Source organism: Bos javanicus, chromosome 11 (assembly GCF_032452875.1).
Source record: "Bos javanicus breed banteng chromosome 11, ARS-OSU_banteng_1.0, whole genome shotgun sequence".
Lineage (NCBI taxonomy): Eukaryota > Metazoa > Chordata > Mammalia > Artiodactyla > Bovidae > Bos > Bos javanicus.
Window position 1 is genome coordinate 94048828 of NC_083878.1, and position 27489 is coordinate 94076316.

At 36.7% G+C, this 27489-nt stretch overlaps 1 protein-coding gene across 13 annotated transcripts in view; it reads right to left on the minus strand.

Moving 5' to 3' along the window:
- STRBP (spermatid perinuclear RNA binding protein) overlaps positions 1-27489 on the minus strand; it is a 199183-nt gene that overhangs the window by 62996 nt on the left and 108698 nt on the right. For all 13 annotated transcript variants that reach the window (XR_009739583.1, XR_009739584.1, XM_061433465.1 and 10 more), the window contains 7 exons: positions 24180-24345; positions 20582-20726; positions 12869-12960; positions 12262-12357; positions 10933-11044; positions 10165-10262; positions 9858-9969 (listed from right to left, as the gene is read on the minus strand). Coding sequence is in view for 11 of the 13 variants with exons in the window: in XM_061433465.1 (XP_061289449.1) it covers positions 9858-9969; positions 10165-10262; positions 10933-11044; positions 12262-12357; positions 12869-12960; positions 20582-20726; positions 24180-24345 (821 nt within the window). In the remaining 2 variants the exon portion in view is untranslated. The remainder of the gene's footprint in view (positions 1-9857; positions 9970-10164; positions 10263-10932; positions 11045-12261; positions 12358-12868; positions 12961-20581; positions 20727-24179; positions 24346-27489) is intronic.

Genomic DNA, 27489 nt, shown 5'->3' on the forward strand with positions numbered 1-27489 from the left:
GTATAAGATTTAAACAACATGACCAAATGTGACCTAACATGTAAAGAATATTCTGACTCTACCAACTGCAGACCATACACACTTTTTCAAAGTATGAATCATTTATAAAAACCAACCATGTGCTGAGCCATAAACTAACTTTCAAGAAAAACCAAGTTCAGTTCACTTCAGTTGCTCAGTCGTATCCGACTACTTGCAACCCCATGGACTGCAACATGCCAGGCATCCCTGTCCATCACCAACTCCAAAAGCTTTTTCAAACTCATGTCCATGGAGTCGGTGATGCCATCCGATCATCTCATCCTCTGTCATCCCCTACTCCTCCTGCCTTCAATCTTTCCCAGCATCAGGGTCTTTTCCAGTGAGTCAGTTCTTCACATCAGGTGGCCAAAGTATTGGGAATTTCAGCTGCAACGTTAGTCCTTCCAATGAATATTCAGGACTGATTTCCTTTAGGACTGAATGGTTTGATCTCCTGCAGTCCAAGGGACTCTCAAGAGTCTTCTCCAACACCACAGTTCAAAAGCATCAATTCTTCAAAGCTCAGCTTTCTTTAGAGTCCAACTCTCACATCCACACATGACTACTGGAAAAACTGTAGCTTTGACTAGACAGACCTTTGTCAGCAAAGTAATGTCTCTGTTTTTTAATATACTGTTTAGGTTGGTCACAGCTTTTCTTCCAAGGAGCAAGTGTCTTTTAATTTCATAGCTGGAGTCAACATGTGCAATGACTTTGGAGCCCAAAAAAATAAAGTCTCTCACTGTTTCCATTGTTTCCCCATCTATTTGCCATGACATGATGGGACCAGATGCCATGAACTTAGTTTTTTGAATGCTTAATTTTAAGCCAGCTTTTTCACACTCCTCTTTCACTTTCATCAAGAGGCTCTTCAGTTCCTCTTTGATTTCTGCCATAACGGTGGTGTCATCTGCATATCTAAGGTTATTAATATTTCCCCCAGCAATCTTGATTCCAACTTGTGCTTCATCCAGCCTGCCATTTCACATGATGTACTCTGCACAGAAGTTAAATAAGCAGGGTGACAATATACAACCTTGACATATTCCTTTCCCAGTTTGGAACCAGTCCGTTGTTCCATGCCCAGTTCTAACTGTTGCTTCCTCACCTGCATACAGATTTCTCAGGGGGTAGACAATGTGGTCTGGTATTCCCATCTCTTGAAGAATTTTCCACAGTTTGTTGTGATCCACACAGTCAAAGGCTTTGGTATAGTCATTAAAGCAGAAGTATATGTTTTTCAGAAACTCTCTTTCTTTTTTAATGATTCAGTGGATGTTGGCAATTTGATCTCTGGTTCCTCTGCCTTTTGTAAATCCAGCTTGAACATCTGGAAGTTCATGGTTCACAAACTGTTGAAGCGTGGCTGGAGAATTTTGAGCATTACTTTGCTAGTATGTGAAATGAGTGTAACTGTGCAGTAGTTTGAACATTCTTTGGGACTGGAAGAAAAACTGACCTTTTCCAGTCCTGTGACCACTGCTGAGTTTTCCAGATCTGCTGACATATTGAGTACAGCACTTTCACAGCATCAACTTTTAGGATTTGAAATAGCTCAACTGGAATTGTATCACCTCCACTAGCTTTGTTTATAGTGATGCATCCTAAGGCCCACTTGACTTCATACTCCAAGATGTCTGGTTCCAGGTGAGTGATGACACCACTGTAGTTATCTGGGTCATGAAGATCTTTTTGGTATAGTTCTTCTGTGTATTCTTGCTACCTCTTCTTAATATCTTCTGCTTCTGTTGGGTCCATACCATTTCTGTCCTTTTTTGTGCCCATCTTTGTATGAAGTGTTCCCTTGGTATCTCTAATTTTCTTGAAGAGATCTCTAGTCTTTCCCATTCTGTTGTTTTCCTCTATTTCTTTGCATTGATCGCTGAGGACTGCTTTCTTATCTCTCCTTCGTATTCTTTGGAACTCTGCATTCAGATGGGTATATCTTTCCTTTTCTCCTTTGCCTTTCACTTCTCTTCTATCCACAGCTATTTGCAAGGCCTCCTCAGATAACCATTTTGCCTTTTTGCATTTCTTTTCCTTGAGGATGGTCTTGGTCACTGCCTCCTATACAACGTCACAAACCACTGTCCATAGTTCTTCGGGTACTTTATCAGATCTAATCCCTTGAATTTATTTGTCACTTCCACTGTATAGTTGTAAGGGATTTGATTTAGGTCATACCTGAATGGTCTAGTGTTTTTCCTACATTTTTCAATTTAAGTCTGAATTTGGCAATAAGGAGTTCATGATCTGAGCCACAGTCAGCTCCTAGTCTTATTTTCGCTGACTATATAGAGTTTCATCATCTTTTGCTGCAAAGAATATAATCAATCTGATTTCAATGTTGACCATCAGGTGACGTCCATGTGTAGAGTCATCTCTTGTGTTGTTGGAAGAGGATGTTTGTTATGACCAGTGCGTTCTCTTGGCCAAATTCTTAGCCTTTGCCCTGCTTCATTTTGTACTCCAAGGCCAAACTTGATGGGGGGTGGGGAGCAACGGAATCACACAAAGCATGTTCTCAGATCACAGTAGAATAAGTGAGCTCAAAAATAGAGATTAACTAGAAAAATCTTCGTTTGTCTGGAAATTAAACAATGACATTTAAATGGCTTATGTGTCAAAAAACTGGTAACAAGGGAAAATTAAAAAATAGTTTTAACCAACTGATAATAAAAATACTAATGTAAAAAGAGTACAATGCACATAAATCTGGGCATAAAGGAAAACAGTCTTAATAGTGTATATGATAATATAAGAGGCTAAACACTAATAATGTATTCACCTCAAAATTTTTCTTAAAAGAACAGCAAATTAAACCCAGAGGACGTAGTGAGGAAGAATAAAGGATAAGAACAGAAAGCAATGAAATAAAATACAAGCATATGCCAGGAGATAATCAACAAACTCAAAAGCTGATTTCTTTTTAAAAACTGATAAATCTGTAGTGAGAATGATCAGAAAAAAAGAAGGTACAAAAATGTATAAAAGAGGACATCAATATTGCAGACACTAAGAAGAGGATTTTATAAACTATATTTATTTTTTGTTGTTGTTTTTTAAATTTTATTTTATTTTTAAACTTTACATAATTCTATTAGTTTTGCCAAATATCAAAATGAATCCATCACAGGTATACATGTGCTCCCCATCCTGAACCCTCCTCCCTCCTCCCTCCCCATACCATCCCTCTGGGTCGTCCCAGTGCACTAGCCCCAAGCATCCAGTATCGTGCATTGAACCTGGACTGGCATCTCATTTCATACATGATATTTTACATGTTTCAATGCCATTCTCCCAAATCTTCCCACCCTCTCCCTCTCCCACAGAGTCCATAAGACTGTTCCATACATCAGTGTCTCTTTTGCTGTCTCGTACACAGGGTTATTGTTATCATCTTTCTAAATTCCATATATATGCGTTAGTATACTGTATTGGTGTTTTTCCTTCTGGCTTACTTCACTCTGTATAATAGGCTCCAGTTTCATCCACCTCATTAGAACAGATTCAAATGTATTCTTTTTAATAGCTGAGTAATACTCCATTGTGTATATGTACCACAGCTTTCTTATCCATTCATCTGCTGATGGACATCTAGGTTGCTTCCATGTCCTGGCTATTATAAACAGTGCTGCGATGAACATTGGGGTACATGTGTCTCTTTCCCTTCTGGTTTCCTCAGTGTGTATGCCCAGCAGTGGGATTGCTGGATCATAAGGCAGTTCTATTTTCAGTTTTTTAAGGAATCTCCACACTGTTCTCCATAGTGGCTGTACTAGTTTGCATTCCCACCAACAGTGTAAGAGGGTTCCCTTTTCTCCACACCCTCTCCAGCATTTATTATTTGTAGACTTTTGGATCGCAGCCATTCTGACTGGTGTGAGATGGTACCTCATAGTGGTCTTGATTTGCATTTCTCTGATAATGAGTGATGTTGAGCATCTTTTCATGTGTTTGTTAGCCATCTGTATGTCTTCTTTGGAGAAATTTCTATTTAGTTCTTTGGCCCATTTTTTGATTGGGTCATTTATTTTTCTGGAGTTGAGCTGTAGGAGTTGCTTGTATATTTTTGAGATTAGTTGTTTGTCAGTTGCTTCATTTCCTATTATTTTCTCCCATTCTGAAGGCTGTCTTTTCACCTTGCTGATAGTTTCCTTTGATGTGCAGAAGCTTTTAAGGTTAATTAGGTCCCATTTGTTTATTTTTGCTTTTATTTCTGATATTCTGGGAGGTGGGTCATAGAGGATCCTGCTGTGATGTATGTCGGAGAGTGTTTTGCCTATGTTCTCCTCTAGGAGTTTTATAGTTTCTGGTCTTATGTTTAGATCTTTAATCCATTTTGAGTTTATTTGTGTGTATGGTATTAGAAAGTGTTCTAGTTTCATTCTTTTACAAGTGGTTATAAACTATATTTAAATTTAGATGAACAAATTCCTAGAAAAACACAATTTACCAAAACTCTCATAAGAAGATAGCTTGATACACATAAAGGAAATTAGATCCTTAAGTTAAAACCTTTCCACAAAGAAAATCTCACACCCAAATGGTTTCACTGATAAATTCTTCCAAACATTTAAGAAAGAAATAACATCAATATTACACAATCTCTTCCAAGAACAGAAAAAGAAGGACGGATACTTCTCAACTCATTTTAAGAGGCCCGTAAAACCTTAGAGCCAAAATTGAACAAAACACTGCAACAAAGGAAAACTGCCGATTAATTTAACACACAAAAATCTGTGTTTCTATGATCTGCTCACAAAAACCCCCACAAGGTTGTTCACAGCATCTTTATTTGTAATTGTCAAAAACTAGAGACAAACAAAATGTCCTACAATAGGTGCATGACTTAACCAAACTCTGGTTCATCTGTGGCACAGAATCCTACTTAACAGTAAAAAGGAATAAACTATTGACATGTGCCAACAACTTGGATGGGTCACAAAAGTATCAGGCTAAGTAGGGGGATGAGGATCTCAAAAAATCACATAATGATAACTTCATTGATATAAAATTCTTGAAGTAACAAAATTACAGAGATGGAGAAAAATCAGTAGTTTCCAAGGCCTGAGGGCTTCCCTTGTGGCTCAGCTTGTAAAGAATCCGCCTGCAATGTGGGAGACCTGGGTTCGATCCCTGGGTTGGGAAGATCCTCTTAAGAAGGGAAAGGCTACCCATTCCTACTTGCAAAGAGTCAGACACGACTGAGTGACTTTCACTCCAAGGCTTTAGGATGGCTGAAGGAAGAGGAGTGGTATTGCTCTAAACAGGCCACATACATGAGTTCTCTGTGGTGATGAAATCATCTGTGTCTTGTCTGCCATGGGGTTTACACAAATCTATACATGTGATAAAGTGGCATAAAACCTATACCCACATTGTATAAATGTCAATTTCTTGGTTTCCATATTCTCCTATAGTTATACAAGATGTAACCACTGGGAGAAACCAGGTGAAGGTTCCATGGGACATCTCTGTACAATCTTAGCAATTTCTTATGAATCTGTAATTATAGATAATAAGGGGAACAACAAAAAGAAAACTGCTGCTTTATTGAGAACAGATAAGGAAGGCAAGGAAGACCAGGTACAGCAGACAGACAATAACAAAGGCAAGAGATGACAAGGGCAACTTAGGCCAGGATGGCACCAGTGAAGAAGTTAAAGAGCTGAATACCAGACACACTTTGAAAGTAAAACAGCCAGGTTTGCCGATGATGTGCATGTGGGTGAAAGAAAGAGAAGATTCAAGGGTGAAGGTTTTTGGCCTGAGCATGGAGATGGGTAGTTTCCAACGTCTGGGATGGCGATAACAATGGGAAGAACAGGTGAGAAGGAGATTAAGGACAGGACATCTGAAGTGTGAGGTGTCTGTGAGACATCCATGTGGAAACACTGAGAGGGATTCAGATAGGGAGGCCTGAGGTCAAGGGCTGGGAGTCTAGAGTGAAAACGTAAACTTGGGAATCTGCAGTGAATAGAAGGTATTTCAAGACAAGAAACATCTCTGAAAGAGTCTAAATGGGTGTAAATAAAGAAAAATGGTTTGAGGTCTGCACCCAGGACACTTTAATATTCGAAATCAGGAAGATAAGAAAAAACAAAGACAGCTGAGGAAAGTACAGTCGTATAAAGATCCATGACAAAGTAATGACCTGGAAGTCAAATGAAAAGTAGTACTTCATGTCAGAAAAAGTGTCTGACAATAGCAAATGTTGTTGAGGATATAAAACAACAGGAACTCTCATACACTTCTGGTAGGAATATAAATTGCTATGTGTACAACTTCCTAGATCTTATACTGGTCTACAGTAACTCCTGCATCTATACTCCAGAAGGCATATATAAGTAAGCTCCCAGCAACAATGTGGGTGGCTGCCAAAAAATAAAAAGAAGCCTAATGTCCTTCCAAAGTACAATGGCTAAGCTACAGCATATTCATAATGGACACTACATAAGTATAAAATGAACTATGACTATGTGCAGTAACATGAAAGTATTCCAAACAACACTGGACAGAAAGACGCCAGTCACGGAAGATTAAATTCAGTAGGATTTTATTTCTATAAAGTTCTAGGCAATAGCAAATTAAATTAAGAAAGCATACAAAAGTGGAAAAGCTTTAAAGAAAATCAAAAATATTATAAAAAATCAGTAGTTTAAGGAGCAGGGAAGTGATGTGTTAGGATAAATAAATGTTTCTGAGAAGCTGACAATGTTCTGTTTCTTAACTAGGATGGTGATTATATGGAATTTTTAAATAATTACTTTTTTAATGACATGACTGAGAGACTGAACTGATCTTATACTTTTCTATATATAACTAATTATAGCAGAGAAAGTATTCACCTGTGTCCAGTGTTGCTGAAAAGGTCACAGGAGAGACTCAGAGAGATGAGGAAGAAAGTCTGGTTGGAATAAGCTTTAAAGAAAGTGAGGAAAAGGAAAAAGAAACATACTCCTATAAAAGAGAGCAGCTTCTTCCTGTTGGAGAAAGTTGCAGAATCAAGGGGGGAGTTTAGCTTTGTTTTTCAAATGAGAGACATTATAGCAGGTTTTTATGCTGATGAGAATGGTTCAGCAGAAAAGGAGGAATTCATGCTGATGAGAAAAGAAAGAATTGCTGGATGATGTTCATCTATAGGCAAAAGGGGATGTGATATAGTGAATGAGTAGAAAGGCTGGGCTTTTCCCAGTCAAGGGAAGGAAAGTTAAGTGCAAGGGGACTTCAAACAAACAAGGTCATCAGTTGAGAAGGAGAGCTGGGGAGAAAAGTATAAAGTGACAGAAGATGTTCAACAGTTGTCTAGGAAAATTGGAGAACTCTACAACTTACAAGAGAATTTCCAGCCAACACAAATAGTCTACTTAAGGTTAATGTCTGAAACTTAAAGGGAAAAGAGTTAAGATGTCCAAGTATTTTTTTCTTCAATGATGTCTGACACAGGGAAAGAGTTGGATTTCAACCAGAGTTGCTGGGAAGAGAGGATCAACAAAGAAGGTATATGATACGGAGTGATCATAATGACAGACCACGTGACTATAAGCAGAGAAGTGACAGAAGTGAGAACATGAGGAAGGTGAAGCACTATCAGAAGTTAACAGAATCAATGATGAGTATCAAGAATTGGAGCAGAAGTACTAGACATTATGACAACTAGAGGCAGTTACAATGTGGGATTTTTGAGAATGAATTAGGGAGAGGGCACAAGTATACATACTGAAGACAAGATCTAGGATATGTCCTCAAAATGCACACCTGAGACGAAGTAGAAAATATTTGTGAGAGAGGATGTCAAGGAATTAAGAAGTCAGAATTCTAAAGAAAAAAATCATCTAAATGCATATTGAAATCACCAAGAATTCTAAGAATAAAGTTTAAAAGCCAGGTGCTAAAAACATGAAAGCATGAAGAATAATGCAGCTCCTGTCTGGAGGCAACAGCCTTGACTCCCTCATCTTACGGCCAAGCCATGCAGCTAGTAGTAACTGATAGGACTCAAATGGAAACACCAACTGTCTGGTTCTATTTTAAGCTAAAAATTGACAGACCAGTAGTTCCCAAACTCTTGAGAACTTTAACTTAAAAGTTAAAAGAAGTCTAAGTCACATAACAATAAACTTTTACTATCCAGTAAAAGACAAGACACAAAACCAGAAGAACTACTACGAATTCAGTGACTAAAATAAAAATTTTCATTATTAACTCTGCTGCTGCTGCTAAGTCACTTCAGTCTTGTCCGACTCTGTGCGACCCCATAGATGGCAGCCCACCAGGCACCCCCATCCCTGGGATTTTCCAGGCAAGAACACTGGAGTGGGTTGCCATTTCCTTCTCCAAGGCATGAAAGTGAAAAGTGAAAGTGAAGTCGCTCAGTCGTGTCCGACTCTTAGCGACCTCATGGACTGCAGCCTACCAGGCTCCTCCATCCATGGGATTTTTCTAGGCAAGAGTACTGGAGTGGGGTGCCATTGCCTTCTAGAATCTACAAATATATATGAAATTTCTATTCAGTCATTAAATCTAGAGACATGGTTATGTGAATCTCTTTCAAAAATGCTGCTGAGTGAGCACTCTCTGCAAGAAAATGGCCATCATTCCACAAACATTTATTGAGCATTGGTTTGTAATAGCTCTGTGGTGAGCTCTGGAGGATTCCTTACCCCTGAGGAATTTACAGAAGAAGGCAGTGATGCTCATACTTTTCAGTCTCAGGACCACTGTATCCTCTTAAAAAATTGAGCACCCAAAGAACTTTGTTTTGTGGGTAGTGTCAATCAATAGTTAGCATATTAGAAATTAAAACAAAAATTTTAATACAAAAAATTCATTAGCATCAGAGTGACGATGCCATCACAAGTCATATGCAGCTTCTAGAAAACTGTAAACACATGAAAGAGCAGAAATGGGTGAAAAAAAAAGTTTTAGTACTATTATGAAATAATTTTGATTTGGTAGACTCCCTGAAAAGTGTTTACATACACTGGAATTCTGTTCTTTTAATAAACAGATTGGGCCACTGCACTATTTTTGTCATTCAAAAAATTATTAGAATAGTATCATTCGTGGTAGATGGGATGCCACAGGTGAAAATAACTGGTGTTAAACATCCCACCTTCTAGTATAATAGGAGAGAGAGGGAGGAAAAGAGGGAGGGAGGTTTTTTGTGGCATAATGAGAATAAGAAGATTCATATTTGCGTATCTACTGTTTCCAAGCACTGAGATGGGCATATAATCTGACAATAGCTAATAAAGTGGGAGTAATACCCACAAGGCAAGAGATGAACTAAGTGCTCAAGGCCTAAAGCTAGTGAGCATGGGCACTGTGAGGGGAACCAGGTCATACTGACCCTAAAGCCTGTGCTCTTTCTGCTGAAACTCTGAGTTCACACAGACTAGAACAAATGGAAGACAGTTCTGAATTTTCCAATATATTTTTCTCCTATATTATGCATATGTTTTCTCTTTCTTGGTTACATAACACTTCCAAGCATGACAAGATCATCAAACTGATGAGTGACCCTGACATCTCCCCCTAGCTTGTGACTTTTCTCTTCACTTCAGACCAAGGGTTCTCAGAGTGCCGTCCCTAAGTCTATGCCGTAATGGAATCTGATCAACAATAGCCAAATGAGTTTGTCACTAGAAAGAACAAATGAAAGCAAGTTGATGTCACTGATGGGACAGAAGAAAATGAAGAAAAGCAGTAAACGCTCTTATATATGACTTGGGTTAAAAACTTCAAATGCTCTCAGCTCTAACAAGATAAACATTTCACGACCATCTCCATCACTGCCCACACGCACCCCAATACAAAATATTTATACTCACCTTCTTTATCAGTAACTGACCAGGAATATTTCTGAAAAGGCTTACTAGATGGAAGGGGGTCCATCTCCAGCACTTTATAAATCTGACCAAAGGCTGATAGTCTGAGTGCATGCTAAAGAAAAAAAGATTATATTTATTAAAATTTTTCATTCATAAAGCCCTTAGAACATCTAGCTAAAAACACATTCATCAAATGCTATTATTATGATGACAAAAGCCCCCAACAGAAGGCAAGAAAAAAGTTTTTAAATAAATTACATGATATCATTCTTTCTAAGAGACCACAGTCATAGGGCCCATCTCCTACCTGTGCACTGTGGGTAATATCTTCTTTTTGCTGGATGGTCATATAGCTCAGAGCATCTGTTGGATCTCGCTCACAAGGATCATGAAGACCAGGACCCCCTTTGGCAAAGGCAAAAAAAAAACAAACACAAGTACCATTCAGAACTGAACTTAGAATTCAGTAAACTAACACAAAATAGAGAGAAAGAAAAGAATGGAGAGGAAAAAGAAAAGAAAAGGAAAAAAAAAAAACCTAAAAGAACAAGGTTAAAAGTCTGCTGAATTAAATGGAGTACAATGGACACTTATTTTCAATATGTTAGCATTTAAATGTCCTTATTTTACTAGAAGTCATTTGTATATCTAAGGTCAAAATTGGGTCTTAACTCTGAGAATTTAGAAACAGCATGATGAATCACCCCAAATCTTTTAAGGGATTATATATGGAAAAAAGGACCAAATTTAATTTTTCCAAATTAAACACCAGACTGCAAACAGAATGAACATCATACATTTTAACTTCACATAACCATTTTCAAATTCAGAGTTCTGGGTAAAGCAACTTCATAGCAGACACAATATCTTATTAGTACCTTTTATGTTAGTATATATAAAACATAAATTACAATTATTGAAAGAGAGTTTTATGACACTTCTAGTTGCTAAAATTCAAAGCAAAACAACTCCTACACATCATTTTCCTGTGTAGAGGACAAACTTAGCACATAATAGAAAACTATATTTAAATGAAATTGTTGGTTCTTCTGCCTCCAGAGTTTGAAACCCTTACCAGGAAGTAGAATTCCAGATGCCAAACACTCCATTACTCGTCTCAAGGCCTCCCCAGCGCCCAAAGGTCTATTACAAGTACCTATAGACTTTTCACATATAAGCTCTAGTGGCTAGAAGATATTAAATTACAAATTAGTACATGCACCAAGTGTTAAAAGGTTTCCAGTTAAATGTGAGCTGACATTTCTATCTACAATGGAGGCCCAAAGGTTAAAGTCCATTTAACACTTAGGGCCCAATTAACTTTTCCCACTTGATTATCAAGTTTTACCCCAGCCAGAGTGCTTAAATCAACTCTTTTTGAGAGTACATATTCAGAAGACTTTTTGCTACAAAAAGTTTATTTTCGGTTACCCTGAAAGGATTACTAAAGAAACTGCAGTCATCTAACTTAACAAAGATTTAACAAGCCTTCATGTAGGTTAGTAATGGCCAATAAATAATCAGTGTTCAAACCCAGCCCACCTATCTCCCACTTTACCTAGGATGGACTCAAACCATAATAAGACTTCATTCCAGACATCCTGCCCCAAGTAGTACAACTGGAATTAAAAAAGGACCAAATCTCCATATTTAATAAACTAAAAGGTTCATAATGCCAATATCAAAGTAATAATTGTTAAATTAATCTAAAATAACCCTTTATAACTTCACTTGTTTTATAATGTTCTTTACTGGATCAAGCGTAATAATTTCCAAATTAATTAAGTTTGGCAACATACATTTTAAACTACGGTTAACTGTACTATTCACCTAACTTTAATTACTAATATGAACTTATTTTTAAATGTCTGTACTCAAAAGAGAAAGGAAAACAAGATATGGGAACCTTATACTGGTATACCAGGTAATTTTTATTTTAAATGGAAGCAGCACTGAAAGAGAAATGTGCCAGTCAAGCATCTTTTCCAGGCAGTAGGTCAATAATAATCAACCATCAGTGGAGAGTAAAAGTGCAGGAAGACACTCACTTTTAACAGGTAAAGAACCTTTTGTCAGAAAAATTATCTCAGTCTCTATAATATGAATATGATGAAGTAAAAGAGACATTTTTCACATATAAGCTCTAGTGGCTAGAAGATATTATATTACTTATTAAATTTACATATTTTACAAATTAATGTAAATTTATAAATATAAATGTATGTATAATACAAATTAAATTCATAAAAAAGAAATCATATAAAAACCTCTATAATTTTTTCCCAGAACAAAAATAGATAAATGCACACCTTAGCTAATTCAGAATACAGTAACATATAATTTCTACAGGATTTCCTCTGACTATAGTTTCATAATTTGCTTTTAATCATATTTAAGTACTTACCCATCCTTTTAATGGTGCCCATGTGGGGACTCTGTTGCACAAATCACGGAGAATGCGGAGGACAATTACACATGACTTTAATCCATTTGCCCTTGCCTAAAACAAACAAAATGATTCCAATATCCCTGTTGAAATCCATTCTTCATTTTAAGGACACTGATCATGGACAGGTTATTTAAAATGAGTACTAATTGGTCAATCTTCGTAAGTTGTCAAGCAAACCAAAAACTCAAGTTATTAAAAGTAGTAAAATTATGGTTTAGGAAGGCAGAGTTTAAAGTAAAGGAAGTATATTATTAGAATTGGTTTTATAGCCTCATGGCAACTCCATTTTTAGCTTTTCTCACCCATGTTTGCATTTTATAAGCTGTCATTTGAAATTCAGAGTACTAAGTCCAAAAGGATTATATGACAATTAAACATCATTAACTATAGTAGAAGCTATAGTAGGCACTACACCTAAATTAAATCATTTACCCCTACAATAACACTAAGAGGTAGAGCGCACCCCATTTTATATATTACACAGAAACCATTAAGTGGCAGGTGTTCCAAATGAAACCTGCAAAAGGTTACAGTAACAATAAGAGAATAACAAAAAGCCAACCTGAAACCATTTGGCATGTCGAAGAGACGCCAAGGCGTTCAGGCATTTCTGCCTGTCCAGTAAGTCCGGAGGATCTTTCATCGCAACTTTTTCTAATGGGAAAATGGAATAAAGACAGACAGATACAATTTGACCAAGGGATTCCTGTCAAATTACCAAACAATAAAAATAAAAAGAAGAGCAGCATATATATTAGTCATATAACTAATAAGACTCCCAGAAGATTTCAGGTTTTGGCTTTGTTGCTTTCTTTTTAGATTATGTGTACTATCATTACTTGGGTAAATCATCAATAGAGCCATTCTGCGCACAAGTACAACAGGAGCACAAAGTCATTCGCTCAGTCAGTAAACAAATCAATGATCACTGCTACATACAGTCTGGGATCTTATTAAGCATGTATGTAACATCACAGGGCACAAAATAGGTACATAGCACTTTTCCTTTGACAAGGTACAAAGAGTAGAAATCTGGGACCAACAGCAATAACAACTTTTCTTTATAGAAGAAGGGATTTTAATCACTAATCAGTTCTTAAGGAAAATTAGGGCTTAGGTCATCAATTTGAGATATACTAACAATACACTGAGCATGGCAATTTTATTTTACAACAAAATTAACTCATCCAACAAGATAACCATTAATAGAAACTTTACCCCACTGAGGAGAACTCTTCCAGTGTAACCATGGAGCTCTCTGTTTCTTCTCTAAACCAAAATTATTAAAACTAAAATATGAAATATGGTGAAATACATTTCAAGTTTTGCATACCTTTTTTTTCCCAAAAAGCAGCAAAGAATACTATTGAAGTACAACTATCTGACTTGCCTTAACATTTCAGAGTTGGACTGGATGGCCAGGAGCAGCAAAATTAAGAACTCAAACATGTGATTAGTGACAAATATTCATATTTGAGAAGATGTCACAAGATACTAAATCCATGTTTAGATAGCCAAATTTATTTCCTCTTAGCCGCTAAAAAGTGGGTTTTTAAACTTTTGAAGAATCGCTGCATTAATTTAAATGCATATAACATACAAATGTTTCTTGGAGAAGTCTTTGTCTAATCGAATTAAGTCGTATTTACCTTCCTCTTTTAAGAACTCACAGAGCCCACCAACACTTCCTGGTACAATCAGACAGTCACAATCTCAGCAGTATGTTTATGTGGGCTTTCTTTATTGGCTTCAACATGTCAAGGCTGAAGTGCTACACACTTATTTTCTGACCAGGTGAGCCCTACAGCAGATACTTGCATTGTTTCACATTAATATCTGCCAACAAATTCACAATACAGGGCCTCATTTCATTACCCCTTTTTCCTCATAAAATGGAAAGCCTCAAAAAGAAATGATAATGTGCTTTTATTTATAAACATAAGCAAACACACTATAGGTATTTACTTCATAGGCGACCTAGTTCCTGTCTTTGCGTAATTCTTTTGAATGACACAAAACACAGAAGTAATTCATTTTCGTGTTTACATGTCAAAATGTTTAACTGTGGTCAATACAAGCATCTGTGTAAAGCTCACATACAAAGCAGAACTACTATAAATGAACAGTTAGAATCTCTTAGAAGTTAGACATGACAAAGGTTGACTGACTGCTAAATAATGTAATCTCAAGAAAAGGAATAGACCATGCTTATTTTTTAGGACTTTTAGAGTAAAGCAAACTATGTTTCATTCTGTCATTGGATCAACAAGTAGGTGTATCAGGAAAGGCTAGAGGGCAGGAGAGCGGCAGGGGGCAAGATCAGTGGAAGAGGGGAGGGGTCAGAGGAAGTCTGGGTAGGAAGAGACAAGGCCAAAGAGCTCCGTTTCAACTTTCTGATGCTGCTGTCCGGTGAACAGCTTGTAATTAACATCTGCTCATCACCACACAGACAGTTTTACAGGGGAACAATGGCAAAAGTGTTTAGATAAATTCTCTTATTCCCAAAGTCAAATTATATTCATTAATTCTTATTTTAAAAAACTAGTGACATCAGCTTGCTACAGACAGTCAACATTTGGAGGCAGTAGATTCTACTAAAAAGAGATGAAAGGAACAGGCAATGAACAGAAGACTTGACTGAATTCCCTTTAACATCATCATCCAGCATGACCAGGTTTCTTCATGCTCTGATAGTCAAAAAGTCAAAAGATCCAAAATGTTTCAATATTCATGAGGTGAGAACAGCAGAGTGGATGTAATAATTCATCTCATTTTACCTTCTTCAAAACTTATTTTAAAACTATATAAATTTATGCGGCACTGTAGTGCTACTTGTAAGCCTTGCTTGCCTATTTCTTTTACATAATTAATAACACAGTTTTATATATTTTCATTCATTAAAAAATGTGGCAATCACAGAATTGCTGCTGGAAAAACACTGCACTTCTCAAAGTAGAACCTTGAATTTAACATTTCTGTATAAACTTTAACATAGGTGTTTCAGTTTTGTAGAGAAACAAAGCTTTTCTAGTAAAAAAGGTATCTTGGTGTCTTTAAATCAGAAACAATGGAACTATGAACCATTTCATTTTTTTCCTATAGTGACCAGTATAACAGATTTAAAAAAAAAAAACAAAAACATAGGGGATAGTAACAAAAATGCCAAAAGCAAAGAAAAACAGCTTTTAAAAAATTCACTGCTCAATAACCTGGCATCAGAGCACGAAGGTACATAAAACATTCTAAACAATGGAAGCACTGAAAGGAAGTCTATTATGCCTAACTTTTATTTGGTTAGGGGTTAGATCTGTGACCAGAAACACACCGTCCTGCAGGAAATGTTGGTCAGTTTCTCTCCATCCCTTACATGCAAGCTAACTCTGCCTGTTCACAAAAACACTAGCCTGCAGATGGGGCAGGGAAAAGCCAGAACATGACTGTGTTAAATAGAATTTATGTGTCTGGAACCTGAGTTCTTCAAAGATAAAACAATCAAGCTGGGTTATCATGAAGACCTCCCTGACATTTCAAAGTTGGAATGAAGCTGAGCTACTGAGTGCATACTGACAGAATCTCCAAGGTAGCCTGAAGAGATCCAAGCAGTCCTTCTCTCAATTCCTTGAGGCTGTGTGAAGAGCAGACATTATGCTTCAAGTCACTATCCATGAGAAACCTCAGGCTACAATAATATGAACAGGTAAATGTAGCATGAAGGTAAAACAGAGCACTGTTATCCTAGTTTATGACAGAAACATCACTAGATATGACTTTTCTGCAATGCCTCAGTAGGCAGTGGGCCACTGGAAAGATAGTGGCTACAGGTTTACACAGGACAAGGCAAGTCAAGCAGCTGGGGAAGGCAGGAGAATAAAACTGCAGCATTGTTAGAAATCCTCGTTGTGACCTTTGGACTAGTCCTCCACCTAACAGGACTCACACTAGTGAACTTCTGACAAACCGCACTGGAAGTTCACACTGGCAACTAAGGGGCGCTTGGGCAACTTTTTTGTGACACCCTGAGAATCTCCCCTAATATTGAGCACTGCAGTTTATCTCAGTCTAAGTTATCACAAGTGCCTTTGAAGTTTCCCTATCCACTTGGTTTCAAAGTATGGTAAATACAGTAAGCAGATGGATTTATCACCCTCAGCAAATATACTTCTGGTTTAAAATCACAAGCACCAAAAGCAGCTTGGACCATGGGACGCTCAGAAAAACTAAATCAGCTAAGATCTCCTACGATCATCCTATATAGTAACTGGACTTGAGAGTCAGAAGAGATGGGTGAAACATCAGACTTTCTTCATTATAAAACAGGACAACTATCTACCTCATAGCTGCTGCTGCTGCTAAGTCGCTTCAGTAGTGTCCGACTCTGTGCGACCCCATAGACGGCAGCCCACCAGGCTCCCCTGTCCCTGGGATTTTCCAGGCATGAACACTGGAGTGGGTTGTCATTTCCTTCCCCAATGCATGAAAGTGAAAAGTGAAAGTGAAGTCACTCAGTCATGTCCGACTGTTTGCGACCCCATGGACTGTAGCCTACCAGGCTCCTCTGTCCATGGGATTTCCCAGGCAAAAGTACTGGAATGGGGTGCCATTGCCTTCTTCACCTCATAGCTACTGAGAGTTAAATCATATATGAGAAAGTGCTTATAACACAGTAAGTTATAAAATACCTTAGCAAAGCAAAATCTTTAATATATATATATTACTTGAATTCTGAGATGTCCATTGTTAATGCTTCTTACACACCAAACAGTTCTATTTGATCAGATAATATGCTAGCTACAAAAATTAATTTAACAGGTTTTAATTGCCTTCTAAGTATTAGGTACCACTCAAGGTGCTACGGATAAAGGACATGGGTAGGGAAAAAGACATCTGTCTCAATGAACCATAAACTTTACATTAACAGTAAGTCAGCTCATTACTAGCACTGCAGCAAATACAGTATACTGATTTCAGTACTACACATCAATGGGTATTTAACAGTTTAACTCTGTTTATGTTTACTACTTCAAACCTATTATTACACATTATTCTCACTGTAAATTCAAGGCACTTTGAGTAGATGAGTTTGTGCTGTGACTTTTTGTTTAATAAACTAACTACCACTGTTTACTAATCAATCACTTTGTGCTGGGTATTATACAGGTCATATTATTACATAAATTCTCTCAAACAACTTCTAAAGTATTCATTACCCACATTTTGAAGTGAAGACATATGTCCAAGGCACACAGTAACAGTTAATGGAGTTAAGGGTCAAACACTTGGCTGCCACCAAGGTCTGTGTTCTTTTTGCTATGCCTTCTTTAGCAGGAAGCATGTAGTAATGCATGTATGTGTGCATGTTAGGTCACTTCAGTGTGTCTGATTCTTCGGGACTCCAAGGACTGTAGCCTGCCAAAGTCCTCTGTCCACGGGATTCTCTAGGCAAGAATACTGGAGTAGGTTGCCATGCCCTCCTCCAGAGGATGTTCCCGACCCAGGGATCTAACTCACGTCTCTTATGTGTCTCCTGCATTGGCAGGAGGTTCTTTACCATTAGCGCCACCTGAGAAGCCCCATATAGTTATAGGGAATGGTTATTCTACAGGGCCTTCAAGTAAAGGGTTAGAATATAGAAAGAAGGCTGACAGCACAGGAGGACTTACCTGTGAAACAGTAAATAATACCAAAGAAATTCACTATAGTCTGGCCACTGAAAATCCAAACAGCAATAGGAAATGAGTAATTAGCTAGAGCCACTTCTGCAGAAACACACTGAGAAGAAAAGTGTGGTGCTCTCACCAGATTCAGTCCTCCAGTTCTGCCTGCTCTCAGACATTTTTCCTTTTTGATTTTACCCAAATATGTCCCAAGGAAAGGGAAACACATTAGGTATATACTGTGAACAGCCGGTTTGTTCTGTGGGAGAAGAGAAGTTGATATTCTGCAGGAAAATCTCTCCCCAAAAAGTATTTACAATGCGAATTTTTTTAAACTTTGAGAAAGAAAATGAGTGCATATTTTTTTAAAGAGATTTCTCTCAAACTTAGAAATTCCTGGAACCCAAATGAATCTGTACTTTGACCCCATGCAGCTGAAAAGAACTGCATCAAGGCAAGAGGAGTTATCTGGTGGGATGAAAGAAATCCTATAGAACTGTACAGCTCAGGTCTTAAACGCTTACACTGGATCCTCAGTTACCCAATAACACACAAAACTGCTAGCACAGATCTAAAAACTTCGACAAAGTCTAAATTAGACAAAACGAGCAAATTATGAGAGATAACAGGTGAGTGGGCAGGGCTGTGAGGTTAAGGAAAACAGCAAAGCAAATCTTGCTGCCATTCAAAAGGAGAGGAAGTAACGTGTAAAAAATTAGATTCAAGCTGATTCTTTCATCTTATCTGATCCCACGCAATTACGTTAACATCAGCTGATGAGATTGAGCTTATAAAGAGGTCTTGCAATCCTTTAATAACCTGAACACCTTGAACAGACTATGACTCCCCTACTCCACTGCAAATTCCATTCTGCAATAACTAGTCTTCTAGTAAGGGTATAACATACTAAGATCTGTTTTCAGGTCCTCTGAACCTAGTAATAAAGGCAACAGACTAAGCTTAGTTATCACTGAAACCATAAAATCCCATGTAAGTGCACAAAACCATGGAGGGAAAGAAGCCTGTTGTTCTCAATGCTTTCAAAGTAATGGGAGAGATGTCTCCAGCTGCAAGCAAACATTATTTAGTCTTTGGCAACTTCAAATCTAGACAAATTTAGCCTCTGGCAACTTCAGTCATCTTCTCATCTCTCTATACTCAAATAATTTTTAATAATATCTATAACTATACTTAGAAATGGTTAGTTTTACACTAGAGGGTCAAATAGAACACAGCTTACCAGAATTAACAGAATTATCTTGATACTTCAGAAATCATTTTATAGTTCTACAGTTAATGGTGAACTGTAATGCTGTTAAAGAAATTAAGCCATTTAAGATTGGTTCTTCAGAGGTGTTAGAGATACTATATACAGCCCAAAAGAAAAAGTACAGGGATAAACCCAATTACAGAGTGGATGTACTTTAATTTTAAACTATGATTCATAAATGCACCTAGTTTCTATCTGTTGGGTATGGTATAGCTGGTTTTAGTACCCAAAGGACTTCTTTAAAAAGGAAGTCTATCACTTTTACTTTAAGAAATCCTATGAGTCATGCCTTCAAAACTTGAAATTCTAACATCTCTGATAAAATGTGTCTTTTTCTTCCTTTATCGTCAACTTGAAATAAATTAAGAAACTGACCAATACTTCTTGCTGCACTGGTATTTCAGGTAGGGGAGTAAACAATGGAACTTGCTGAATATCTAGTGATGAAAAACAGCAACAGGGAGTCCTTGATGGCCCAGTTAGGCCACACTGCCTCTAAACTGTCATAACAGAGAGGCCAGTTGGTCAAAGGTCTGACACAGGAGAAATAGCACATGGCAAGTTTCTAGAGACAGGACTAAGAGGCAGAAACAAGCTGATGTGAAAGGATAAAAATATTTAAAAAGAAATCCAGCTCCAACAGTACTTCTTAAAACGGAATAGATTTCTCACTCCACTTTTATTTGACGGCATTGCTATGCAGAAATTCTTTTTAACTTCAGAAGAAAGTCAGATTAAAATTCCCACATATATAAAATCCTAAATGTTAAAAGGATCACACACTTCCTAGAAAAAAATTTTTACTAAAGATTATTTAAAAAAATAAATAAAAAGCCCCCTAATTTATCTCTCTTACATTACAAAACACTTAGGCAATTAAAGCATAATTCTTAAAAAGTTACGGAGTTACTACATGTAAAATTGAAAACAGTACTGTTTTGAACCACATTTAACCCTAAAATCAGACCTAATAACCAAGCTACCCAGAACAGGTTAGCTGATACCAATAGCAATGCAAAACTAGACAAAGTAAAACAGAACACCGAAACAGTATAAAAATTAAAGTGGATTTAAAACCAACATAAGCACAGGTTTTTCTGAATTAACATATTTTAGGTTGAATATAAACATTTTGAATATAAACATTTTTGCAAAATACAGAGATCGTATAGGAATAAATCTGCTTAAAATACTCTGGCAAAAAACAAAAGACAGATTATTTCTTAAATCCACTGAACATAATTAGTGCAGCATTTAAGAGAGGTCTTATGTGAACAAAACAAATATATATTTATATATACACATCTATGTCTCTCTATATATACATATACATATATATACACATGTGTACCTCCGTCCTTCTTCTCCAATTCGTCTCTAATTAGAGGGGAAGTAAGTATCACCTTCAAAGTTAGCGTGGGTTCTTTTGTATTCCGAATTATAATAGATGCCTCATCTACACATTGTTCCACTTGATATTTCTCTTCTGTGAGTTTCTGAAAGTCACCAAGATTTCAAATACAGCCAATTAATTAAAATTTCAAAAAATGAATGATTCCCCCCTTAGTCTTGGTTTTCAAAAGTTATTAACGATTAGTTTTTACTGTTCTGAAAGAGTAATCTTTAGTTCTTTAGGGTGGAAGTAACATTTCTCTCTCCCAACTTACCGGCGAATCCTCTTTCTCCATCCCTCAAAAAGCAACCACAAGGTCAATCATCTATTCAATTATTAAACAACATTTAAAATCATTCTTTCTAATATTTGAAAGTGAAAGTTACCAAAAGCATCATTATACAACAAAAGGTAAATTATTGTTCTTGAAATTATTACAAAGGACTTATATAGAATAGTAAGTTGCTGGGAATGCTCTCTAAACCAATATCTTTTTTGATAGGACAACCTAAACAGGAACTCCTACTTGCTAATAAAGATTTATAAGTATAAGATTATCTAATCTTTTATGTAAGATTATGTAGATTTTTAAAGAAAATCAAGTAAGAATAAATGCAAATGGATCTCTGCACAATCACTCATCAGTAGAAGGGTTAATATAAACAAGTAACTAACTTCCCGTCTCTAACAAGAGGTGTCAGAAATCACTCCAGTGAGACCTTCTCTGGGACAAGTCATCTGACATCCACACGGAAATGTTCACTGCTTCTTTTAACAATTATACAAAAAATTATCACCAACTAGGATTGCTTTTAAGTATACATTTAATGTATTGCTATACATTAAATATATATAGTTTAGTTACACAGGGCCTTTCTTGGTGGTAAAATTTAATATATATTACCTAATATAAATAGTTGAACAGAAACACTACTGGGTCTCTCTACTCATCAACTGTGCATTAAGGGAACTCAAAGTCATTTATATAAGAACAGCATTTTACCATTAAACATCCAAAAAAAGACAGAAAACTGAAAATTCATTACCCTAATTTTGAACAGAGGAAACCAAGAAAGGGAAAGGCCACATAGTGGCTGGAAAAGCCAGAACTAGAGTACAGAGAAAAAAGCAGGAAACTGCTCACATTCACTCTGCATAAGAGCAGTAAAGATGTCTCAGAGAAAAAGCACAGTCAATTTTTCAACTGTACATGCAGATCACTCTTTAAGACACATCCAGAGTAATGAAATATGATATGAGTATTGGGCTAGACTAATTCTAAGTGACTCTGGTTTTGGTCATCCTTCTTCCTCTGCTCAAGGGAAGTTCTAAAATCACCATAGAAAAGAGTACATAGAGAAAAGGTCTGATACAATCCCAATTAATTAAGGTACCCTGATAACTCAAAGTTTTGCTATGATAAGTGTTCAGGGAAAAAGTTTTTAATTCACAAGGAAATAAGTTCGTATTGTATCAGAGATTGGTTTTCCAAACGAACACCAAGAAAAAAGGGGTAGGCACGGAATAAATGCAAAAATCCCATTTTAAATGATTTTCTAAACATTTTTGTATTAATAATAAGATGTCCATGCTTGTGTGTACATATAAAGGCATAGCAAATATGTGTACATATATAAATTAATATAAAGTGAGTATACAATTACATCCCCATTTATTTGGGTACCTCTACCCAAACAGCTACAGTCATGGATCCCAACCATCACACAAAGCCGCTGGTTTCATTGCTGGATAACTCTATTGGCTATGTTAAAATCAGATATGTTTCTTAAAATGTCCACCACTGGTCTTAAGAGTTCAGGCCACTTTTGCTCTTCAAAGATCTGAAGATACTTGTATCTTTTTTCAGCTTCTCTAGTGTAAAAAGCCCTAGTCTCTTCAAATTTGAAACAGTTTACACAGTCTGCATTCTCTCCCAGGCCCTTCCCTCAAACACTTGCTAGCCTGACAAAAAGTTTAAAACTGTAGTGCCCAGAAACAGAAAATACAGAGTTCACACAGTTGTGAACTACACTGAGAAAGCTCTATTAGTACAACTGAAGCTCCAATTTCCTGCATCTTCAATACTGAGAAATACAACAGATCTTCAATTTCTTACAGCTGATTTTCAACCCTTTTCCCATCCTGACACACTGAAAATATGACCACTCATATAAAACAGAACTCACTAAAGAGAACAGAAAAGGGGTGAGATGGTTGGAAAAGCCTCCATATGTCCAACTCTTTGCTGATTACTCTAGTACAAATTTAAGAATAACAATGTTCACTATAATAAAAGCAGAAATAAATGTAAAAATGGAAAAAAGATGGATTTTACAACATTAACATTCTAATAACAAAAAGTATAGTCAGAAACCTGTTACTGAACTTTCTTTACTGTACTCCATGTTGCTTACCACTCTCCCTTCTCAAATGATCACACAATGATTTAGTCTTTAATCTTTTATATCTTTCTTTAAAAGAAATGAATTTAACCCTTGAAAGAACAGAAACTTTCCTTCAATCAGAACTGAAAATGGAAAAATCAAATATATTTGCTCACTTAGAAAGTGTTAAGATCTAAAAATGATTTTTTTTAAAAAGTGCTCCAGAAATTAATATAGGCGAATGTGTCAACAAGTAACACAAATTTGAGTTTCAGGAACGGCAGATTAAAGTCAGGAAGATGGTTCTGAAAATCAGTTGGTGAATATGAAAGAAAATGATCCAGTAACAAAGCTAATAAAGACAAATTTAGAATTCATTTTACTTTGGGAGGAAAAAGGTCTCCACAGAAGAAATACAAATAAAGGAAACCAACTACAAAAAAAGAGAGCATTCAACAACTCACAGTTCAGCCTTGTGTACTGATATCTATTTATGCAACATGGATTGAAGGACTAACTGATATAAAATCATCAAAAAGATGTAATCTAATTATACCAAAGGTAACATATCTGAAAATGAAAGGTGATCACAGTTTTCAACTGACCCTTGGAGCAGGCTGGTAGAGCAGGTCCTAAAGTGACCACAGCCCTGGACCAACCAGTTGCCTTCAGCCCTGGGGAGCCTTCAGCCTCCAGCAGCATCCTCCAGGAAACATGACAACAGTAAAATTCTCTAAATGCATCCCAATATGAAAAAGGCTCGAAAACAAGGAATTAATAGTGAGTTTCTATTAACAGAATGAATGAATGAAATGAAATTAACAGAGTCGTCAATTTAAAAAATTAGCATCTATCAAAGTTTCCAGTTGTCCAGGCTCTTTTTGTTCTTTTCCACCCTATATCAAACCTTCTAGAGAGTTTTATAACATTGAGAGGCCTACTCTGGAAAACATGAAGACTCTCAGCAACATACGTCTGAAAATTTAAGACTGTACTTTGAATACTAATCACCAGAAGTTTGCCTTAGATGTGATGGATGATGCACAGACCCAGAGTAGCCGTCTGTACCTACCTTTTACGTTATCAATTTCTTTTTATTAAATTAATGAAGATCACTACCTATTTTTACCTTTTCACAAATTCTCCTAGAGGTACAATTAAACTGTACTCACCTGAATCTGAATAGGAAGATTATCTTTGACTGTATTTAACAGGGTCTCTGTGGGTTTGTCTTTGCACATTAAAACCAGCTCCAAGTCCATATCATCTTTAATCAGCAAGCCTTTTGCAACCAGGCCAATCCTCATTACACCACACAATGTCCGACCACCTTGATCCCTAAAAATAAAAGTCTGAATGATTACTTTCACAGCCTACTTCTGAAACTATAACTTAATCATCACTTGGTTTTCTGGATATCCATATGAATTGATAAGGGAGAACATAAATCCAGATATCCAAAATTCCACAAAAGTAAGTCTCAGATTTAAGGCTCATAAACTACCTTACACAAAGAACCAGTAGGGAGACTGTTTCAAATGATAGATCTCTCAATTCTTTATTAAATCTATACTGCTTAGGAAAATCCAAAAATACTGTATCCCCTTAAATATCTTTTCAATTATTCAAACTTCCTCCTTTTACCTTTTAATTAGCAAGTAAAGAATTGTGACAAACATGAACACCGTGGTATACTAAGAAAGAGCATCAGAGTGGAAATGAAAAGACCTGACCTCTGCTCCTAGCAGTGCCTTCTGGCTCAGTATCTGTAACTGTAAAATGGCTATTGGCTGGGTAAGCCTTAGCTCTCTCCTTGTAGCTGTAGCATTCTAGGAATCCATAAAAGTTTATGGGGAAAGCAGAATAATGTGATAAAAGTGAAGAGCTGAGGAACCCAAAGATGATCTGCCAACACACACAATCCAAATCCAGTGGTAACCAGAAGAACGCACATTCAAAGAATATCAAGTCATGAATGGTGCATAAGAATAACATTAATATCTATCCTTGATTTTAATACCTAAAGCTTATTAGTTCATTCCCCTCAATTACAAATGAAAATGTAACTCAACTTAATGGTCATTCAACAAATAAGCAAGTGTTTGAATATGGAGAACATACTCCAAATTCTCCTGCTTCAGAGGCTCACACTGCAGATTAAGTACAAAAGCTGTTTAAAACCTGCTTAAGAAGGAAGACAAATGTGACATCTGAGAACAAACTGCATGCCACAAATCTCATTTAGACCTAACAAAGAGCCTGCATTTGAAAGACAAGGAATGAGAATCTCAAAACTGGTGATTAACTGTTCAAGTTCACAGAGAGTAAAATGGTTCTGCAGTCCATGGGGTAGCACAGAGTTGGACATGACTGAACAAGTGAACAACAGATTCAAACTCAAGATGATATGACCACAACACTCAAGCTCTTTACGTTATGACTGCATCATAATTTCAGAAAAGAGAAAGATCAAAATTAGAGACTTCAAGCAAGGCAAACTTCAAGAGTGACTTCAGCAGAGTCATGATTTGGTTAAAGAGAAAAAAAAGGTCATTCTAGCTGAGGGCAGAGTCAGTAGAGTTGAGCCCAAGTTAGCAGAGTTGGAGAATGAACTGGAGAAAAGAGAAACAGAATAGTGGCAATGGAAACAAGACAGGAAATCATAAATAACTCAGCCACAGCTCAGTGCCTGGCACACCTGAGAGAGTCAATAAACATTAAAGCAATGAAAAATTATAAGGGTGGTACAAGTATAAAAAGAAATAAAAATCATTTTGAAGCAAGTAAACCAAATATAGGGCATTATTTGATATTAAGAATAGAGTCTGTCATCTTTGATTATTTTTTCCTCTGTATTCCTATTCTTTCATCTTTCTCCGAAACCTAGTAACAGTTTATAAATTCTCCCCTCATAATCACTCTTAAACCCATCTTCAAACTAGCTTCTTTTCAGGCTCTTACTACGTCTCACCTAACTCCTAGCATCTCATCTACTGTATAGAGTATGTTACAACCAGAGCAGTCTTCCAAAGGCACAACAAGGACGGAACTCTGCCTGCGTCTTTCCTGGTGTCCCACTGAACACTTAGACATGGGCTTATTGGGAAGCAATTTAGGAATGAGCATGACTTCCTGTTTCGAATCCTGGATCTGCCACTTACTATATGACACTGGACAAATTACAAATTACTTGACTTTGAGTCTATTTCTTCATTTGTTAAAAAAAAAACAACAGAGTAATACCTTCCTCAGAGCAGTACTGAGAATATCACTTATTAATAATTAGCATAAGTAATGAACTTAGCCCAGAGCCTGGCATATATTAATAGCTCAATAAAAAATAGCTATTATTCTTTAAACAGTCCCGATACTTTTTCCTGATACTTTTTCACACCTAGATCCTTGCTGATATTTATTTTTTCTTCTACTTTCACTGTCTGACAAACCCTACTCACTCTCTGGAGAGCCAACTGCAAACGCTACCTCCTTTGTGAGGATTTTTCTGATCCCCAGACCCCACACCTAGTCTTTCCCTGCTCTGTACTTTCACGTTTTGGTCATGGATAATCAAAGTGAAGATGTGAAGAAAAGTAGATCTGAGTCTGACAGACTTGAATGTGAATCCTGACTCCACCACACACTCAGTGACCTTAAGCAAGGTAAATTTGTTATCAATTCTGAGTCACTCTTTCTTCATAACCAAATATGAAGCACTGGAAATTTAAGTAAAATGGGGGTGAAGGACAGGCAACAGTAATAGAGACTAGCAGATTTGTTGTAAAATAATGTGAAAAGTAATCTGATACAGTAATTGGTACTCAATAAACAGTAGATGTTATTAACTAGCCCTTATTAGCTTGCTTATTACATTCTATACCATAACTATGATATACTTGGTCTTACCATGTAGAAGACAGCAAGACTGAGCAGAGAAACTAAGTCTTAATTCAGTTCTAAATTTTAGTAATGAATTTGAATATGAGGTATTATAAAGCAAGTGACCCCAACAGGGAATTAATTTAAATTAAGCTAAATACTTAATATTTCTAAAATACATATAGTGGGAACTTGTGAGTCAGTTTATAAAGAGGTAAAACACGAGCACACAGGTAAAAGCTGTCTAACAGTGCCTGGCAATAGAAGGTCCTTAATAAATACAAGCAAGCCCTCCCTGTCTCTGGGCCCTCTGCAGTGCTTAGCACACATCAGGAGCATAATTTGTGTCTATGACCACAACAGCTCTGTCTGGAAGCCATGCCTGCTTCTGTTTTATATAAAATAGGGACACAATCATTCTATACCTTAAGCTCTACTACACGGGAAGAATCACACCCAAGGGCTCAACCAAGGAATGTTTCACAAACTGGAAACACTTTACAGAGTTCACACAACACTATTTAAAAATTCAAACAAAGCACACAGTACATCATGTTTTAAACACCTTGACAACTCAGCAACCTGATCCAGTTCAGCAAGTGTCTA